The sequence below is a fragment of the Corythoichthys intestinalis genome, chromosome 9 (assembly GCF_030265065.1).
Source record: "Corythoichthys intestinalis isolate RoL2023-P3 chromosome 9, ASM3026506v1, whole genome shotgun sequence".
NCBI classification, from domain to species: Eukaryota; Metazoa; Chordata; class Actinopteri; order Syngnathiformes; family Syngnathidae; genus Corythoichthys; species Corythoichthys intestinalis.
The window spans coordinates 44,304,549-44,321,237 of record NC_080403.1 but is presented as its reverse complement, the minus strand read 5'-3'; the positions used below and the strand labels follow the sequence as shown (position 1 = coordinate 44,321,237).

At 37.2% G+C, this 16,689-nt stretch overlaps 1 protein-coding gene across 1 annotated transcript in view; it reads right to left on the bottom strand.

The window, feature by feature from the left end:
• Positions 1-1,760: 1,760 nt before the first annotated feature.
• The window catches only part of tgm8 (transglutaminase 8), a 36,064-nt gene continuing 21,135 nt past the window's right edge, over positions 1,761-16,689 (bottom strand). Inside the window, exons 9-14 of the mRNA XM_057844853.1 lie at positions 14,268-14,383; positions 14,079-14,205; positions 12,699-12,992; positions 11,429-11,592; positions 8,857-8,990; positions 1,761-2,184 (exon numbers count right to left, since the gene is read on the bottom strand). Of these exons, the coding sequence (XP_057700836.1) occupies positions 2,034-2,184; positions 8,857-8,990; positions 11,429-11,592; positions 12,699-12,992; positions 14,079-14,205; positions 14,268-14,383 (986 nt within the window). The 3' untranslated portion in view covers positions 1,761-2,033. The remainder of the gene's footprint in view (positions 2,185-8,856; positions 8,991-11,428; positions 11,593-12,698; positions 12,993-14,078; positions 14,206-14,267; positions 14,384-16,689) is intronic.

Genomic DNA, 16,689 nt, shown 5'->3' with positions numbered 1-16,689 from the left:
TTCGCCACTATTTATAAGTTAAGGTGAAAATTATCATTGTGGTAACATTGCCAAGGAAATCGCCAGCTTCGTCACGTTTTTATCATTTATTTAAGAACTTATCCAACACAAAACGCCCATTAAGCAGTTGACTGCTCTCAAGAAAACGAAAGTATTATCTCTACCGCACCGACCTATCTCACTTCGCGGTGCGTTCAGGGACAGTAAAAAGCCTGAACTGGCTCAACAATACAGCTCCGTGGTCCTCTTCCGACCACCGTTCGCCACTATTTATAAGTTAAGGTGAAAATTATCATTGTGGTAACATTGCCAAGGAAATCGCCAGCTTCGTCACGTTTTTATCATTAATTTAAGAACTTATCCAACACAAAACGCCCATTGTCTTAAGCAGTTGACTGCTCTCAAGAAAACGAAAGTATTATCTCTACCGCACCGACCTATCTCACTTCGCGGTGCGTTCAGGGACAGTAAAAAGTGTCCGCCATATTAGAATCCGATTCGTTACATTATTTACAGGAATAATTATTAATTATTCTTCTTATTATTATATTATTCTGAATTATTTATTTATAACTTATTTGTTTTTCTATGTTTAATTGCCATTTGTAACAGTGCCAGCAGTATTTATTAAGAATTTAGTATATGTTTTTAGGCTTTGGAACGAATTAATGGAATTATAATGTATTCCTATGGGAAAATCCTGCTCGACATACGACCATTTCGACTTACAAACAAGGTCCTGGAACGAATTAAATTCGTATGTAGAGGTACCACTGTAAATAAAATAAAAATAATAATATAATAAATAATAATAACACTATAAATTAAATACATTATAATCAAATAACCCTCTCTGAGTTCTTCACAGAAAAAGGCCAGGAAATAAATAACACTATCGAGAAAAAAAAAAACAAAAAAATCAAAATGCCCTCTGGTATTGTTCAGGGGGCCGGACCAAATGTGGAGGTGAGCCGTATCTGGCCCGCGGGCCGTTGTTTGGGGACCCATGACTTAAATAATAATTAAGAAATAAATGATTTAAATAAACATTTAAGTCATTGGCTGCCATTGTCGGCGCTAGACGTCAAATGATTTTTTTTTTCGCCCCTTCCAGTCAAAATTCATTAATAGTAAATATTCTTATTTATTAAAAAAACAAAACAAAACAAAAACTCAATTTTATTTTTGAGATTTAAAAAAATATATTTTTTAAACAGTAAATATTGCCTTATTTATTTTATTTAATTTTTAAAAAATAGCTTGAATAACAAAAGAAAATAAAAAATGTCTTTGAAACCTCTTTTAAAATATTTTTTTCATTAAAAAAAAATCTTAAAAACTGAAAAGGAAAACTATAAATATTGTAATTTAGTTATTCATAAACTTTAGAGTAGTTTTGAGAGCCCTAACAAGAGTGTGTTCATTTTTATTAATTTTATTTGTATTCATTCTTAAAAAATATACAAAAAAATAATTATTTCTAATTCTTAATATTAACATATAAACATTTTAATCAAGAACTTGCATCCAAATTTTTATCAGGCTAAGTTTTTTTTAATTACCAAATATATTCACCTAAACTTAAAGGGCTGTATCATGTTTTAAAATGTTTTAATATAAAATGTTCACTTTTTGTGTCTTGTGTAATGAGCTACATAAACATGTGCTTAATTGTATTAGACAAAAATGTGGTCTGAAAAAGTCAAACTTGTGTTAAAAAGGGAAATTCATTTCATCAAAATGTGAAAGTCGACCCATTTCGTGGCCATGGTCAAGGCTTTATTTGCAGCACACATAAAGCATAATAATAATGATAGTAGAGCAAAATAAAGTCAAACTGCTCACAATTTTTCTTGTATTGCTGTAGCAGGTTCAATTTCCTGTTCTAGGGTGGGGAAAAAAAGTCAAACGTGATGTTAAAAAGCACCATCAAGAATAAAAAAAATATATTTTTTAAATGAAGCACCGGTTTCTCTAAAAAAAGAAGAAAAAAACATTTTGTGGGCAGAACAGACATGATGGAGAGCAATGATTTAAGCCGGTCTTATATTGATGTCGGCAAAGCCTTTGAAATCTTTAAAAATGCTAGAACTTATGTCGGCAATAATTGTCTTCTTTCCCGCCTTGTATGGCGTAGCTTGCATCTTGATGCGGATGCGATTGTTGGGTTTCAAGTTGGGAAGACTGAAAGAGGGACAAAAAAAAAAAAAAGAAAAGAAAATTATTACACTTCACGATGTAATTTAAGTGAAATGTGTAACCAATTTCAAAACAAAACAGGTAACGGCAGAATTGAGAAAATAAAAAATCTAATAGGCACGGATTTTCCACGTCAGAATATTCCAGATTTATTCTAATATTTATTCATGTTCTGATTTATTTCAACTTGCATTTGTATTTCAATTTTTTTTAATGAACACATTCATGAAAATCGAAATAAAAACATTTAAATGAACGAATAAAATGAAATCAATACAAAATAAACATTAAAATAGAAATTTGAATAAAAATTCAATTTAAAAAAAATTGTTCATATTAAATACAGCGCTGGCCAAAAGTATTGGCACTCCTGCAATTCTGTCAGATAATGCTCGATTTCTCCCAGAAAATGATTGCAATTACAAATGCTTTAGTAGTAATATCTTCATTCATTTTGCTTGCAATGGAAAAACAGAGAATGAAAAAGAAAAAAAAAATTTAAATCATTATCATTTTACACAAAACGCCAAAAACGTGCCGAACAAAAGTATTGGCACCCTAATACTTGGTAGCACAACCTTTAGACAAAATAACTGCGAACAACCACTTCCGGTATCCCGTCAATGAGTTTCTTAAAATGCTCTGCTGGAATTTTAGACCATTCTTCTTTGGCCACTTTATAAATCTCCAGTGCTTTCTCTGAAACAATTTTCTTTTGAAGTGTGTTTTGGGTCATTGTCCAGCTGGAAGACCCATGACCACTGAGGGAGACCCAGCTTTCTCACACTGGGCTTTAGATTGTGCTGCAAAATAGTAGTCTTCAGAATTCATAATGCCATTCACACGGTCAAGCAATCCAGTGGGAGAGGCAGCAAAGCAACCCCAAAACATCAGGGAACCTCCACCATGTTTGACTGTGGGAACAGTTCTTTTCTTTGAAGGCCTCATTTTTTTCCCTGTAAACTCTATGTTGATGCCTTTTCCCAAAAAGCTCTACTTTTGTCTCATCTGACCAGAGAACATTCTTCCAAAACGTTTTTGGCTTTCTCGGATAAGTTTTGGCAAACTCCAGCCTGGCTTTTTTGTCTCTCGGTCAGAAGTGGGGTCTTCCTGGGTATCGTACCATAGAGTCCCTTTTCATTCAGACGCCGATGGATAGTACGGGTTGACACGGTTGTACCCTCGGACTGTAGTACAGCTTGAACTTGTTTGGATGTTAGTCGAGGTTCTTTAGCCACCATCCGCAAAATCTTTCATTGAAATCTCTTGTCAATTTTTCTTTTCCGTCCACATCTACAGAAGTTAGCCACAGTGCCATGGCCTTTACACTTATTAATGACACTGCGAACGGTAGACACAGGAACATTCTGGTCTTTGAAGATGGACTTGTAGCCTTGAGATTGCCCATGCTTCTTCACAATTTTGCATCTTAAGTCCTCAGGTAGTTCTTTGGTCTTTCTTTTCTCAATGTTCAATGTGGTACATACAAGGACACAGGATAGAGGTTGAGTCAACTTTAATCCATTTTAACTGGCTGCAAGTGTGATTTAGTTATTGCCACCACCTGTTTTGTGCCACAGGTAAGTAACAGGTGCTGTTAATTACACAAATTAGAGAAGCATCACATGATTTTTCAAAAGGTGCCAATACCTTTGTCTGGCCCATTTTTGGAGTTTTGTGTAAAATGATAATGATTTTTTTTTTTTTTTTCCATTCTCTTTTGTGTTTTTTTCATTGCAAGCAAAATAAATGAAGATATTACTACCAAAGCATTTGTAATGGCAATTGTCTGGGAGAAATTGAGCATTACAGTGGGGCAAATAAGTATTTCGTCAACCACTAATTGTGCAAGTTCTCCCACTTGAAAATATTACAGAGGCCTGTAATTGTCAACATGGGTAAACCTCAACCATGAGAGACAGAATGTGGAAAAAAAAAACAAAAAATCATATTGTTTGATTTATGAAGAATTTATTTGCAAATCATGGTGGAAAATAAGTATTTGGTCAATAGCAAAAGTTCATCTCAATACTTTGTTATGTACCCTTATTTGGCAATAACGGAGTCCAAACGTTTTCTGTAACTCTTCACAAGCTTTTCACACACTGTTGCTGGTATTTTGACCCATTCCTCCATACAGATCTCCTCTAGAGCAGTGAAGTTTTGGGGCTGTCGTTGGGCAACACGGACTTTCAACTCCCTCCACAGATTTTCTATGGGTTTGAGATCTGGAGACTGGCTAGGCCACTCCAAGACCTCGAAATGCTTCTTACGAAGCCACTCCTTTGTTGCCCTGGCTGTGTGTTTGGGATCATTGTCATGCTGAAGGACCCAGCCACGTCTCATCTTCAATGCCCTTGCTGATGGAAGGAGATTTTCACTCAAAATCTCTCGATACATGGCCCCATTCATTCTTTCCTTTACACGGATCAGTCGTCCTGGTCCCTTTGCAGAAAAACAGCCCCAAAGCATGATGTTTCCACCCATGCTTCACAGTGGGTATGGTGTTCTTCGGATGCAATGCATTATTCTTTCTCCTCCAAACATGAGAACCTGTGTTTCTACCAAAAAGTTCTATTTTGGTTTCATCTGACCATAACACATTCTCCCAGTCCTCTTCTGGATCATCCAAATGCTCTTTAGCAAAATGCAGACAGGCCTGGACGTGTACTTTCTTCAGCAGGGGGACACATCTGGCAGTGCAGGATTTGAGTCCATGGCGGTGCATTGTGTTACTGATAGTAGCCTTTGTTACTGTGGTCCCAGCTCTCTGTAGGTCATTCACTAGGTCCCCCCGTGTTGTTTTGGGATTTTTGTTTACCGTTCTTGTTCTCATTTTGACGCCGCGGGGTGAGATCTTGCATGGAGCCCCAGTTCGGGGAGATTATCAGTGGTCTTGTAGGTCTTCCATTTTCTAATAATTGCTCCAACAGTTGATTTCTTTACACCAAGCGTTTTACTTATTGCAGATTCAGTCTTCCCAGCCTGGTGCAGGTCTACAATTTTGTCTCTGGTGTCCTTCGACAGCTCTTTGGTCTTGGCCATAGTGAAGTTTGGAGTGTGACTGACTGAGATTGTGGACAGGTGTCTTTTATACTGACAATTAGTTAAAACAGGTGCCATTAATACAGGTAACGAGTGGAGCCTCGTTAGAAGAAGTTAGACCTCTTTGACAGCCAGAAATCTTGCTTGTTTGTAGGTGACGAAATACTTATTTTCCACTTTAATTTAGAAATAAATTCTTTAAAAATCAAACAATGTGATTTTCTGTTTTCTTTCCCACATTCTATCTCTCATGGTTGAGGTTTACCCATGTTGACAATTACAGGCCTCTCTAATCTTTTCAAGTAGGAGAACTTGCACAATTGGTGGTTGACTAAATACTTATTTGCCCCACTGTATCTGACAGAATTGCAGGGGTTCCGCTACTTTTGGACAGCACTGTAAATAGATAAAAATCTAGAAATTAGAAAAAAAATAAATCATTACAATGAAAATAAATCAAATTTTATTCAAACAAATATCAAAATGAATCAATAAACATTGACATGTATAAATTCATTTTTTTAAAAAAAATTCAATAGAAGGGTTTAAGATAAAAAGAAAGGAAAGGTTTATAAAACTGCAGTGAGAGCAGCGATGTTTGGTCTGGAGACAGCGCCACTGGGGAAAAGACAGCAGGCAGAGCTGGAAGTGGCAGAGATGAAGATGCTGAGGTTGTCTTTGGGAGCCACCAGGATGGATAGGATCAGGAATTAAAGTATGAGAGGAGAGCACGTTAGAGGAAGTGGAGATAAAGTCAGAGAGGCCAGACTGAGGTGGTTTGGGCATGTCCAGAGGAGAGATAGTGAGTATATTGGCAAAAGGATGCTGAATTTCCATATGCCAGGAAGGAAGTCTAGAGCAGTGTTTTTCAACCTTTTCTAAGTCACGTCACGTTTCTACATAGAAAAATCCCGTGGCACACCACACCACAAACCAAAAACGTTCCAAAATTACTTTCTGAACTGTATATTTAATCATAAAATAATTTCTCAGTGTGAGACTTGAGCCTGTTCAGACGAACACAAAACCAATATCCTGGCAGGAATCTTCTTCAACAGCTCTGAGTCTCTCTCTGTTTTTATTTTATTTTTTTTATAATAGTCAGGCTTGAAAAGGTCAGAATTACCAGACAGGAGGACTTTAGCAATGTTTTTAAATGCATCAGGGCCAAGCAACTCGTTGACCATGGCTTTGCAGGCAGGTAGTATTAATGTCTCTGCCACAAAGTGGGACTCTTGGATTGAGCAACAAGTTCAGCAACCTTTGTAGTTTTTCTCAAAAAAGTTGCCTGTTTCCCTGTATTTTTACAAAGGCGATCAGAATAGTCCACAGTTAGAAGCGACTGGTGTTTCGTTTGGAGATGACGTTTAAGCTTCCTTGTTGGCACCATTGCACTGTTAAAAAATGCTGCTCGTGTCACGTTCAAGAACTCCTCGGATTTCTAGCCATCAGCCACCTTGCTGTCCTCAACAATGTGTTGAAAGAAAAAAAAACACAGAGGGAGGATTTACGGTCATCACATATGGATAAAATGGAAAATACGTGTACATCGACACTTGACTAGTCTAATCAAATAATGTACAGTAGACGCGCCGGGATTGTCGTGGACAGCAAGGTAGTTGATGGCTAGAAATCCGAGCAGTTATTGAACGCGACACGAGCAGCATTTCTAACAGCGCAATGGTGCCGACAAGGAAGCTTAAACGTCATCTCCACGATACCTCGATCATCTGCACGTGACATAAACCGAAACCTTCTACCTACTCCTTCCTTCCTACTGTAACTCCGCCCGACGACGTTGAAAAAATATATATATACTGGATACACCAGTTGAATAACATCTGTCTAAAGGACGACCACAGAGAAGGTTTATGGATGTAGTTAAAGAGGACATGAAGGTAGTTGGTGTGAGAGCAGAGGATGCAGAAGACAGGGTTAGATGGAGACAACTGATTCGCTGTGGCGACCCGTGAAGGGAAAAGTCGAAAGGAAAAGAAGAAAATTAATACACACTGAAATAAATAAATAAAATATAAACTGTATTTTTCAGACTATCAGTCGAACCTGAGTATAAGTCGCACCAGCCATAAAATACCCAACGAAGAGGCAAAAAAAAAAAAACATTCATACTGTGTATCACAAAAGTGACTACACCCCTCGCATTTCTGCAGATATTTAAATATGAAAGTAGTCTGCACAGCTTATATAACACAGTTAATTTATTTTCACCTCAAAATAAATCCAAATATAGCCATTAATAGCTAAACCCCTGGCAACAAAAGTGAGTACACCCCTTAGTAAATACATACATCCCTAAATGTCCAAATTGAGAACTGCTTGTCATTTTCCCTCCAAAATGTGACTTGTTACAGGAGTGCTGTCAGCATTGCTGCAGAGATTGAAGAGGTGGGGGGTCAGCCTGTTCGTGCTCAGACCATACGCCGCACTCTACATCAAATTCGTGTGCATGGCTGTCAACCTAGGAGGAAGCCGCTTCTGAAGACGGTACACAAGAAAGCCCGCAAACAGTTTGCTGAAGACATGTCAACAAAGCACATGGATTACTGGAACCACGTCCTATGGTCTGATGAGACGGGCGGGCTTTTTTGTGTACCGTCTTCAGAAGTGGCTTCCTCCTGGGGTGACAGCCATGCACACCAATTTGATGTAGAGTGCGGCGTATGGTCTGAGCACTAATAGGCTGACCCCCAACCCCTTCAATCTCTGCAGCAATGCTGACAGCACTCCTGTAACATGTCACATGACATTTTGGAGGGAAAATGACTAGCAGTACTCAATTTGGACATTTAGGGATGTACGTATTTACTAAGGGGTGTACTCACTTTTGTTGCCAGGGGTTTAGCTATTAATGGCTATATTTTGAGTTATTTTTAGGGGAAAATAAATGAACACTATTTTATAAGCTGCACACAGACTACTTTTCATTTTGTCAAAGTGTAATTCTGTCAGTGTTGTCCCATGAAAAGATATACTTAAATATATCTGCAGAAATGCGAGGGGTCTACTCACTTTGGTGATACACTGTAAGTCGCACCGGAGTATAAGTTGCATTTTGGGGGGAAATTTACTTGATAAAATCCAACACATAGAACTGATATGTCATCTTGAAAGGCAATTTAAAATAAAAATACGATAGAAAACAACATGACGATTGAATAAGTGTTCAGTATTATAATGTTACATGATGCATGAACAACGGATTGCGAACGTGGCCGGTATGTTAACGTAACATAGCTATTAAGAGTTATTCAGATAACTGTAGCATAAAGAACATGCTAACAAGTTTACCAAACCATCAGTGTCATTCCAAAACACCAAAATAACATGTGAAATGATATAATAATGTGTTAATAATTTCACACATAAGTCGCTCCAGAGTAGAAGTCGCACCCCAAGCCAAACTATAGAAAAAACTGCGAGATATAGTCCGAAAAATACGTCAGTTTAATACATTGTAAAAATAATAATACCTGTATATAATACAAAGTATACAAATCAACAGTGAAATACATAGTAGATAAATACTATGAATAACAGATTTCATGATGTAATAGTTGATTTGAATTTGGTCACTCTTGGTCTTTTTGTTACCTCAGTTCAACCTCTTCGCGGAACACGCCAGTTCCCACCAGGGTGAGCTTCACGTCTGTCAAGGTCTCCTGGAGGGGGTTCATGAAGACCACCTCTATGAATATCTTTCCGTTCTTTTTGGCATCACCGTCAACCTATCCGGCAAATGCACAAATTAAGTTAGTTAATACATATTCAACAAAAGTTGTATTTTATTGTCAACGAAAATAAAAGATAAAATAAAAGATTAACCCCTTAATGCCTGAATTGTAAATGCTCATCTCATTCTCCCCTCCCGGTCAAAATTGATTGGATGTCTAGTGGGGGTGGGAATCTTTTGGTACCTCACGATACGATACGATTTGCGACACAAAGCTAACGATAACGATGATCTTACGATATGGCGATAGAGCGATTATTGATACATTGGGCAGTAAATCATTCTAGGATATTCTACAAAACAATAAACAGGAAAACAAGCTATCTTCATCCTTCTGCTAGAATTGGACCGAGTTTATCGCTAGAAAGCATCCAAGTTTATCAGTAGTAGATGTGCAATCCATTTTGAACTGGGAGGGTGGCGGCGAATGAACCCCTCCCACTTTAAACGGGCCCGTCCCACTTCTATGGCCATCGTTGGCAGCCAATGCCAGGCAACCAGGTCATTTTGGCACATTTCAGGTCATTCGCTTTGTTGATTTTCAGTCATTTCCTGTTGATTTTGGGGCATTTCTGGGTCACTTCCAATTGATTTTCAGTCACTTCCTGTTGATTTTGGGGCATTTTCTGGTCACTTCCTGTTGATTTTGGGACATTTTATGGTTCATTTCCCGTTGATTTTGGGTCACAGAACAGGAAGTGACCCAGGTATTTCCCAAATGATTGGGCAGTGACTCAAACTTTTTGAGTTTGGTTTGTGGTGTCATGGTTATTTCCTGCTTTATTTTGAAAGTCTTTCCCTCCTTGTTTCAGAACACTTGCCCTTCCTCATGTGCTCCCAAATCACCAATTGGTTCCACCTGTTCTCCATTACCTTCTGTGTGTATATATAGTCTGTCTCCCCTTTGTTTTGTGCCAGAGTGTCTTCGTCCGCTGACGTGTCACCCCAGCCTGCTTTCTTCTACAGCCAAAGTCACCACGTGAATCTAGTCCTGAAGAATTTAGTAAGGTTTTGAGTTTGTTTGCTGCTTTGCTTTTGATGGTATTTTTTTGCCTTCCTTGTGAAGTGAATTTTTGTTGAAGAACCTGCCTTTTGATTGTGAATATTTTGTAAGCACTTCTGAGTTAATTTATTACTTTGTGTTTATGATAAGATTTTTGCCTCCCACAGTGGAGTGACCTTTTGTTGTGCCATATTGTAAAATAAATACATTTTTGTTAAACAAGAAAACTCTGCATTTGAGTCCTGACAAACTCAACAGGAACAGACCTGTAAATGCTCTAAAATGAACAGGAAGTGACCTGTAAATGCCCAGAAAATCGAAAAGAATGAGTGTGAATGCTCTGAATTTGAATTAACGAACATTCATGGATTAATGGATTGGACGTTGAGCGCCGTCAATGGCAGCCACAAAGTTAACTGAGACATTATTACGGTTCAAGATTTTGGTCGCAACTTCTTGGTTTCTTTCTTTTTTTTTTTTTTTAAAATAACATTTTTAAAACGATATCTCGATTCTTGGCATGAGAGTATCGATAACCTTTTGAGATGAAAAGTATCACGATATATCACCATTTCGATATTTTGTCACACCCCTAACCTCTAGCGCTGTCAATGGCAGCCAAAGAGTTAAAAAGCAAGTTACTTGACTCTCCATTGGAGGTCATTGTTTTGACAAAAACTCTTGTCCTAAATTCAATTAGAACCTAAATGTACAGAAAGTTATATAAATCGATATATCATTTTAAAAAGGTGTTGTTTAAAAATACTAGTATACCATTAAATAAACAAAGACATGACCCTCATTGCCTACCATTGACAAAGATACACGTTCAATTCATTTAAAATGAGAGGACTTCCTGTACACGTTGGATAATTTCTTGTTCATTTTGGGCATTTCTGGGTCGCTTCCTGTTCGTCGGTTGCTACCTGTTAAATTTATGTCACTTACGGGTCACTTTTTATTGCTTTTTGGGTCATTTCCTGTTAATTTTGGGTCAATTTTAGTTGTTTCTGTCAAAAACAATGACCACCAATGGAGATATTTTTGCAGGTCCAAGTTGAGAATGAACAGGAGTGAATGGAAACGTTTTTGTGGGAGTTGAATGCACCATTGAAAATGTATGAGGCAGTTTTTGTCAAATTTTGTTGCAATTGTACACCTTTGCCAAAAACGAGCTGATAGATTTTGTGATTGTTTCATTCTAAATTATGTGAATTTAGACAAGTAGCATTTTAAAATTTTGTAAATTGAAATGTATTTGCCATTGAAAATACATGCATGTTTTTCATTATTATAAAAACCTGTTTTTGGAAATTGTGAATCAGTCAAAGCGTGTGGGCTGGCAAAAAAGTAGACGCGAAAAAAAATCTGAATTTTATAATGTACATTGGAGCTTTGCTTTGCCTACAAAAAGTGATTGTGGTGCTTACGTTGATAATGACAGGGGGGTCTTGCAGGACCACATTGTCCTCAGCCAGGTAAGGTATTTCAGGATGGCGTTTGTCTGACAATATGGCTGCCACGTTCAAGCTGTCGGCTTGGCGCATGTGCTTGTAGTATGACTTCACTGGGATGTTGATAGGCACGGTAAGCTCTGCAACATTTGACAGCAACTCAAAAAACACTTTTTGGTCTGGTTTCAAAACATGGAAGTCACTTAGCAAAAGGTCTACATATATTAAAAAAAATTCCCAAGATGTTAAATTTGACACACTATTCGATGTTGCTTGTCACATTTTTTGCTCCATTTGCTCCATTTTGAGTCATTTGTCAAATTAAACACAAAAAAAAATTCTTTTGTCCAATGTCAAAACAGAAATGCAAATAAACAGCGGACCTCAATATATGATAGGCTTACATCAAGACCTTTAATTTGAGATGTGACTCGATATGGTTTGTCACAATTATATTTTTGGGTTTTTGACAAATTAGACTGAAAAAACAATTTCTTGGCTTAGTGTCAATTTACAAATTAAAATTGACAAGAGGTCTATATATTGGTAAAGTTTACACCAAGATCTTTAATTTGAGATGTGACTCAATATGGTTTGTCATCATTACATTTTTGGGTTTTTGTCAAATTAGACTAAAAACAATGTCTTGGCCTAGTGTGAATTTACAAATTGACAATAGGCCTAAATATTGGTAAAGTTTTCATCAAGACCTTTAATTTGTGATGTGGCTCAATATGTTTTTTCATAATTATATTCTTGGGTTTTTGTCAAATTAGACTGAAAAAAAAAATTCTTGGGTTAGTGTCAGTTTACAAATTAAAGTGACAATAGACCTACATATTCGTATAGCTTACGTCAAGACCTTTAATTTGAGATGTGACTCGATATGGTTCGTCATCATTACATTTTTGGGTTTTTGTCAAATCAGACTAAAAAACAATTTATTGGCCTAGTGTGAATTTACAAATTAAAAATGACAATAGACCTACCTATTGGTAAAGTTTACGTCAAGACCTTTAATTTGAGCGGTGACTCAATGTGGTTTCTCACATTTAAATTTTGGGGTTGTTTGTCAAATGAGCTCAAAAAAAGTTTCTTGTCCTGGTGTCAGTATATGAATCTAAACTGGGAACAAATCTATTAATCTCATAAGATTGCCTCAAGACCTTTAATTTCTGATGTGATTTGCTGCAAATGTATTTTGATGGACATACTACTACAATTCTCGTAGGATGAAATCTTTCACCTGTGGAAGGCTTCAGCGTCTCTTCTTTGACTTGGGTATGGACGGTGGCGACAAAGGTGCCATTGTAGCGAAGAGCCTCCACGGTGATGTGGATGCTAAGGTTCCTATCCACTTTGCTCTCGCTGCTTAACACCAACTTCAGCTGCACGTCCTGCCCGTATTTTGGCTGTGAAACTTCTTCGAACTGCAAGGAGAGTTGAGGCGGGGGGGTTCCATCCGTCGCCGAACCGCCGACGGCATTCTCTTTGTCATCGCTGATGGCGTAATTGAACACGGCACGTTCTTCTTCGGAGCCTAAAAAGTAATAAAAATAATAATAATTGTTAAAAATGTATCATAAAAAAAAATTATAATGAGTAATGTCAAAATAAAAATAAAACTTTAAAATTAGAATGTATTTATTCATATTCAATGTAAAACATTTATATTTAGAAAAGTAAATAAATAAAAATTTTATATTTTTAAAACCCAATAAATGATTTTTTAAAAATACATTTTAAAAAATGATCATGATAAATACACATAAAACAGGAAATAAAAAATATAAATGGTAAGAGTTTAATACAGTACGATAAAATACAGAAAATATTAAAAATTAAATATGAATGGAAGAAAACACAAGTTTTAGATTTTTTTAAATAGTCTACAATAATACATTTAATACATTATTAAATAAATTACTTTAAAAATACAAATATATTACTTTAAAAATGAAGCATATAAATGATAACGTTTTGAAAATTGAAAAGTTTATTTTTAATGTAATACTTTATAAGATAGAAAAATTGAAATACATGAATAAATATTTACAAAAATAATTAAAAGTTTTAAAACCCGAAAACAGAAAATGAAAAAAGAAAAAGAAATTATCCAGATAAATAAATACAAACACAGCAATAATAATCCAACAATAATAATTAAAAATCTTGAGAATTTAAAAAAAGAAATACCAGAAAACAAAATCATAAAATTAAAATATAAATATAAACTAAAGTAAATATATCAAAGTTAAAATACAAAAATAGTACAAAAATATAATACTTTTTAAAATATAATACTAATAATTAATTATAAATAATTCAATTATAAAATAATAAATACAAATAAATAATAAAAATAGAAAATAAAACTGAATATAAAACAATTATTAAAAATTAAAAAAAAAAAAAAAAGTTTAACTCTTTCAGTGCCTCTGACGAAGACAAACGTCCAAACATTTGGCATCCCATCATCTTTCTGCTGTGAATTTCAATGAGTGTCAACAGTAGACGTCCAACGTCTATCAGTGATAAACTTATTTAAAGAGCATTAATGGCAGCCAATGAGTTTAAAAGTGGATGGGAATTCATGCAAGGGGTGTGGCTTCCACGCTTTACTTACCCTCCTTGTGCTTGTAGGAGTTGGTGATTGTGACCCTCTCGTCAGAGCCGACAGCTTTGGTGGAGATCTTCTTCCCGACGCGTTTGGTGTAGGACTTCATGGCCTCCTTGGTGCCGTCAGCTTTGATCTAAAAGGAGTTTTTGCGTTTACACAAAAATGCCAATTACGAATATGACTGTGGTTGCCTACCAGCCAGTCCACACAGTCCGCGTTGACCTCGGCGAAGACGAAGGGGACGTCGTACGGCATGTCCGTCTCGCCCCGGAAGACGGCCGAAACAGAGGCAGGGCCGCACTGGTACAAACCTGATGGCGAGAATAAGAGGACAACGGCGATAGATGTCAACGGAGCTAGTGTAGGCGGTGTCAGACCAAGGACGTTATTTTGGTCTCAACATTGGTAGGGAAGATACAACAGGATAACTTGCATGTACACTTTTTGCTGGGGACGGGACATTAATAAGACCAAACAGATTGGTTGAACAGGGGGTCAAGGCTATGTTTCTCACGAATATGTACCTAACTAATCGATAGGCTAAATGATCAATGCAAAAAAAATGTGTATTAGTTCAGGTGATAAACTGTTCGATTCAAAACTTTGTTTTCAAAAACTACTGAAGAAACATTTTGAAAACTTCCAGAATAAATGTCTGGATTTAACTTAACCTACAGTGGTATAAAAAAGTATCTGACCATTTTGGAATTTCTCACATTTCTGCATAAAATCACCATCAAATGTGATCTGATATTTGTCAAAATCACATAGATGAAAAAAACGGTGTCTGCTTTAAATGAAACCACCCAAACATTTATGGGTTTTCATATTTTATTCAGGATAGTATGCAAACAATGACAGAATGGGGAAAATAAGTAGGTGAACCACCACATTTGATATTTTGTGCCTCCCCTTTGGCAGCAATAACTTCAACCAGACGCTTCCTGTAGCTGCAGATCAGTCTGGCATATCGATCAGGACCAATCTTGGCCCATTCTTCTCTACAAAACTGCTGTAGTTCAGTTAGAGTCCTGAGATGTCTGCCATGAATCGCTCTCTTTAGGTCATGCCACAACATCTCAATGGGGTTCAAGTATGGACTTTAACTTGGCCACTCGAGAAAGTGTATTTTGTTCTTCTGAAACCATTCTGAAGTTGATTTACTTCTGTGTTTTGGATCATTTTCTTGTTGCAGCATCCATCCTCTTTTTACCTTCAACTGTCTAACAGACGGCTTCAGGTCTTCCTGCAAAACATCTGTGACGGCCCTGCCCGTTTAATTGTTATTTTTTGAGACTCTTCCAGTCAGCTGATCGTCTCCTCCACCAGCTGGCTGCTTCCCCTCCCACTGTGACGATAGCTGAACGACGCAGGACGGACCGACGACGTCGCCGCCACTGATTGGCCACGAAAAAAGGCGCCAAGCTTCTTAAACCTGCGGCTGTCAACACTCTGAGAGGTCGCATTTGACAGCATTCTGCCGCGGTCCTCCTCGCCAGCTGTTTGCTCGCTATTCACTCTCGTTTGCATTTGATCGCTACTTTGATACACTCCCGCTTTTTCGGTGAGGTCTTTTGTGTTTATCCGTTATTGGATCGTTTTTGTTCATCACTGTAAATAAGAGCACTGAAGCAAGTAGGGGTAAGTCGCCATTTCTGTTCAACCCGTTTTCTCCTGTTTTGTATAGCATAGGAAGCTAATTTAGTGGCTGTCTTTTCTTTTTTCTTTTTCATGATCAGGGTTTAGTTAGCGGGTGGGGTTTGAGTATAGATTCCTTTTGTTTGTTGTTTTGGCCTGGGCTTAACCCGAAAGCCGCGCTTCATCCACAATTTGTACATATTCATTGCGAGTTTGATTGTTGTGTAAATAAATTTGTGTCCACTTGTAAATTTGTGTGGCTCGTTTTATGTTACGCCCTTAGCGAGCCGGCCGTGGGACATAACACATCCTAATAAACTTTTGAATTCATTCTTCCAATAATAGATTTCTTTTTTACCTCTCTGACTATTCTGCGCTGAACTCTTGGCGTCATCTTTGGTGGACGGCCACTCCTCGGGAGAGAAGCAACAATGGCAAACTCTCTCGATTTGTAGACAACTTCTCTGACTGTCAGTTGATGAACATCCAGACTTTTAGAGATGGTTTTGTATCCTTTCCCAGCTTTATAAAAATCAACAATCCTTGATTGCAGGTCTTCAGACAACTCTTTTGTCCGAGCCATGATGAACATCAGACAATGCTTCTCATCAAGACAATTCTTACCAGGTGTGTGTTTTATAGTGGGCAGGGCAGCTTTAAACCACTCATCAGTGACTGGGCACAAACCTGACTTAAATTGTTTGGTAAAAAGTTTCAATTGCTCTTTAAGTCTCATTAGACAGTGGGTTCACGTACTTATTTTTCCCCCTTCTGTCATTGTTTGCATGATATCCAGTGGCGCCACCAGGGGGTGGCCAGGGGTGGCCACGGCCACCCCTATAAATTGGTTGGCCACCCCACTGGCCACCCCGCTTGCCAGTATATCGTTAAATTGTTGTAGCATCAGTTATGCATTTCATCCCAAATGAATGCATTTATTTTGTTTCGTTAAATGTAGGGTTGTCAAACTTATCGTAAT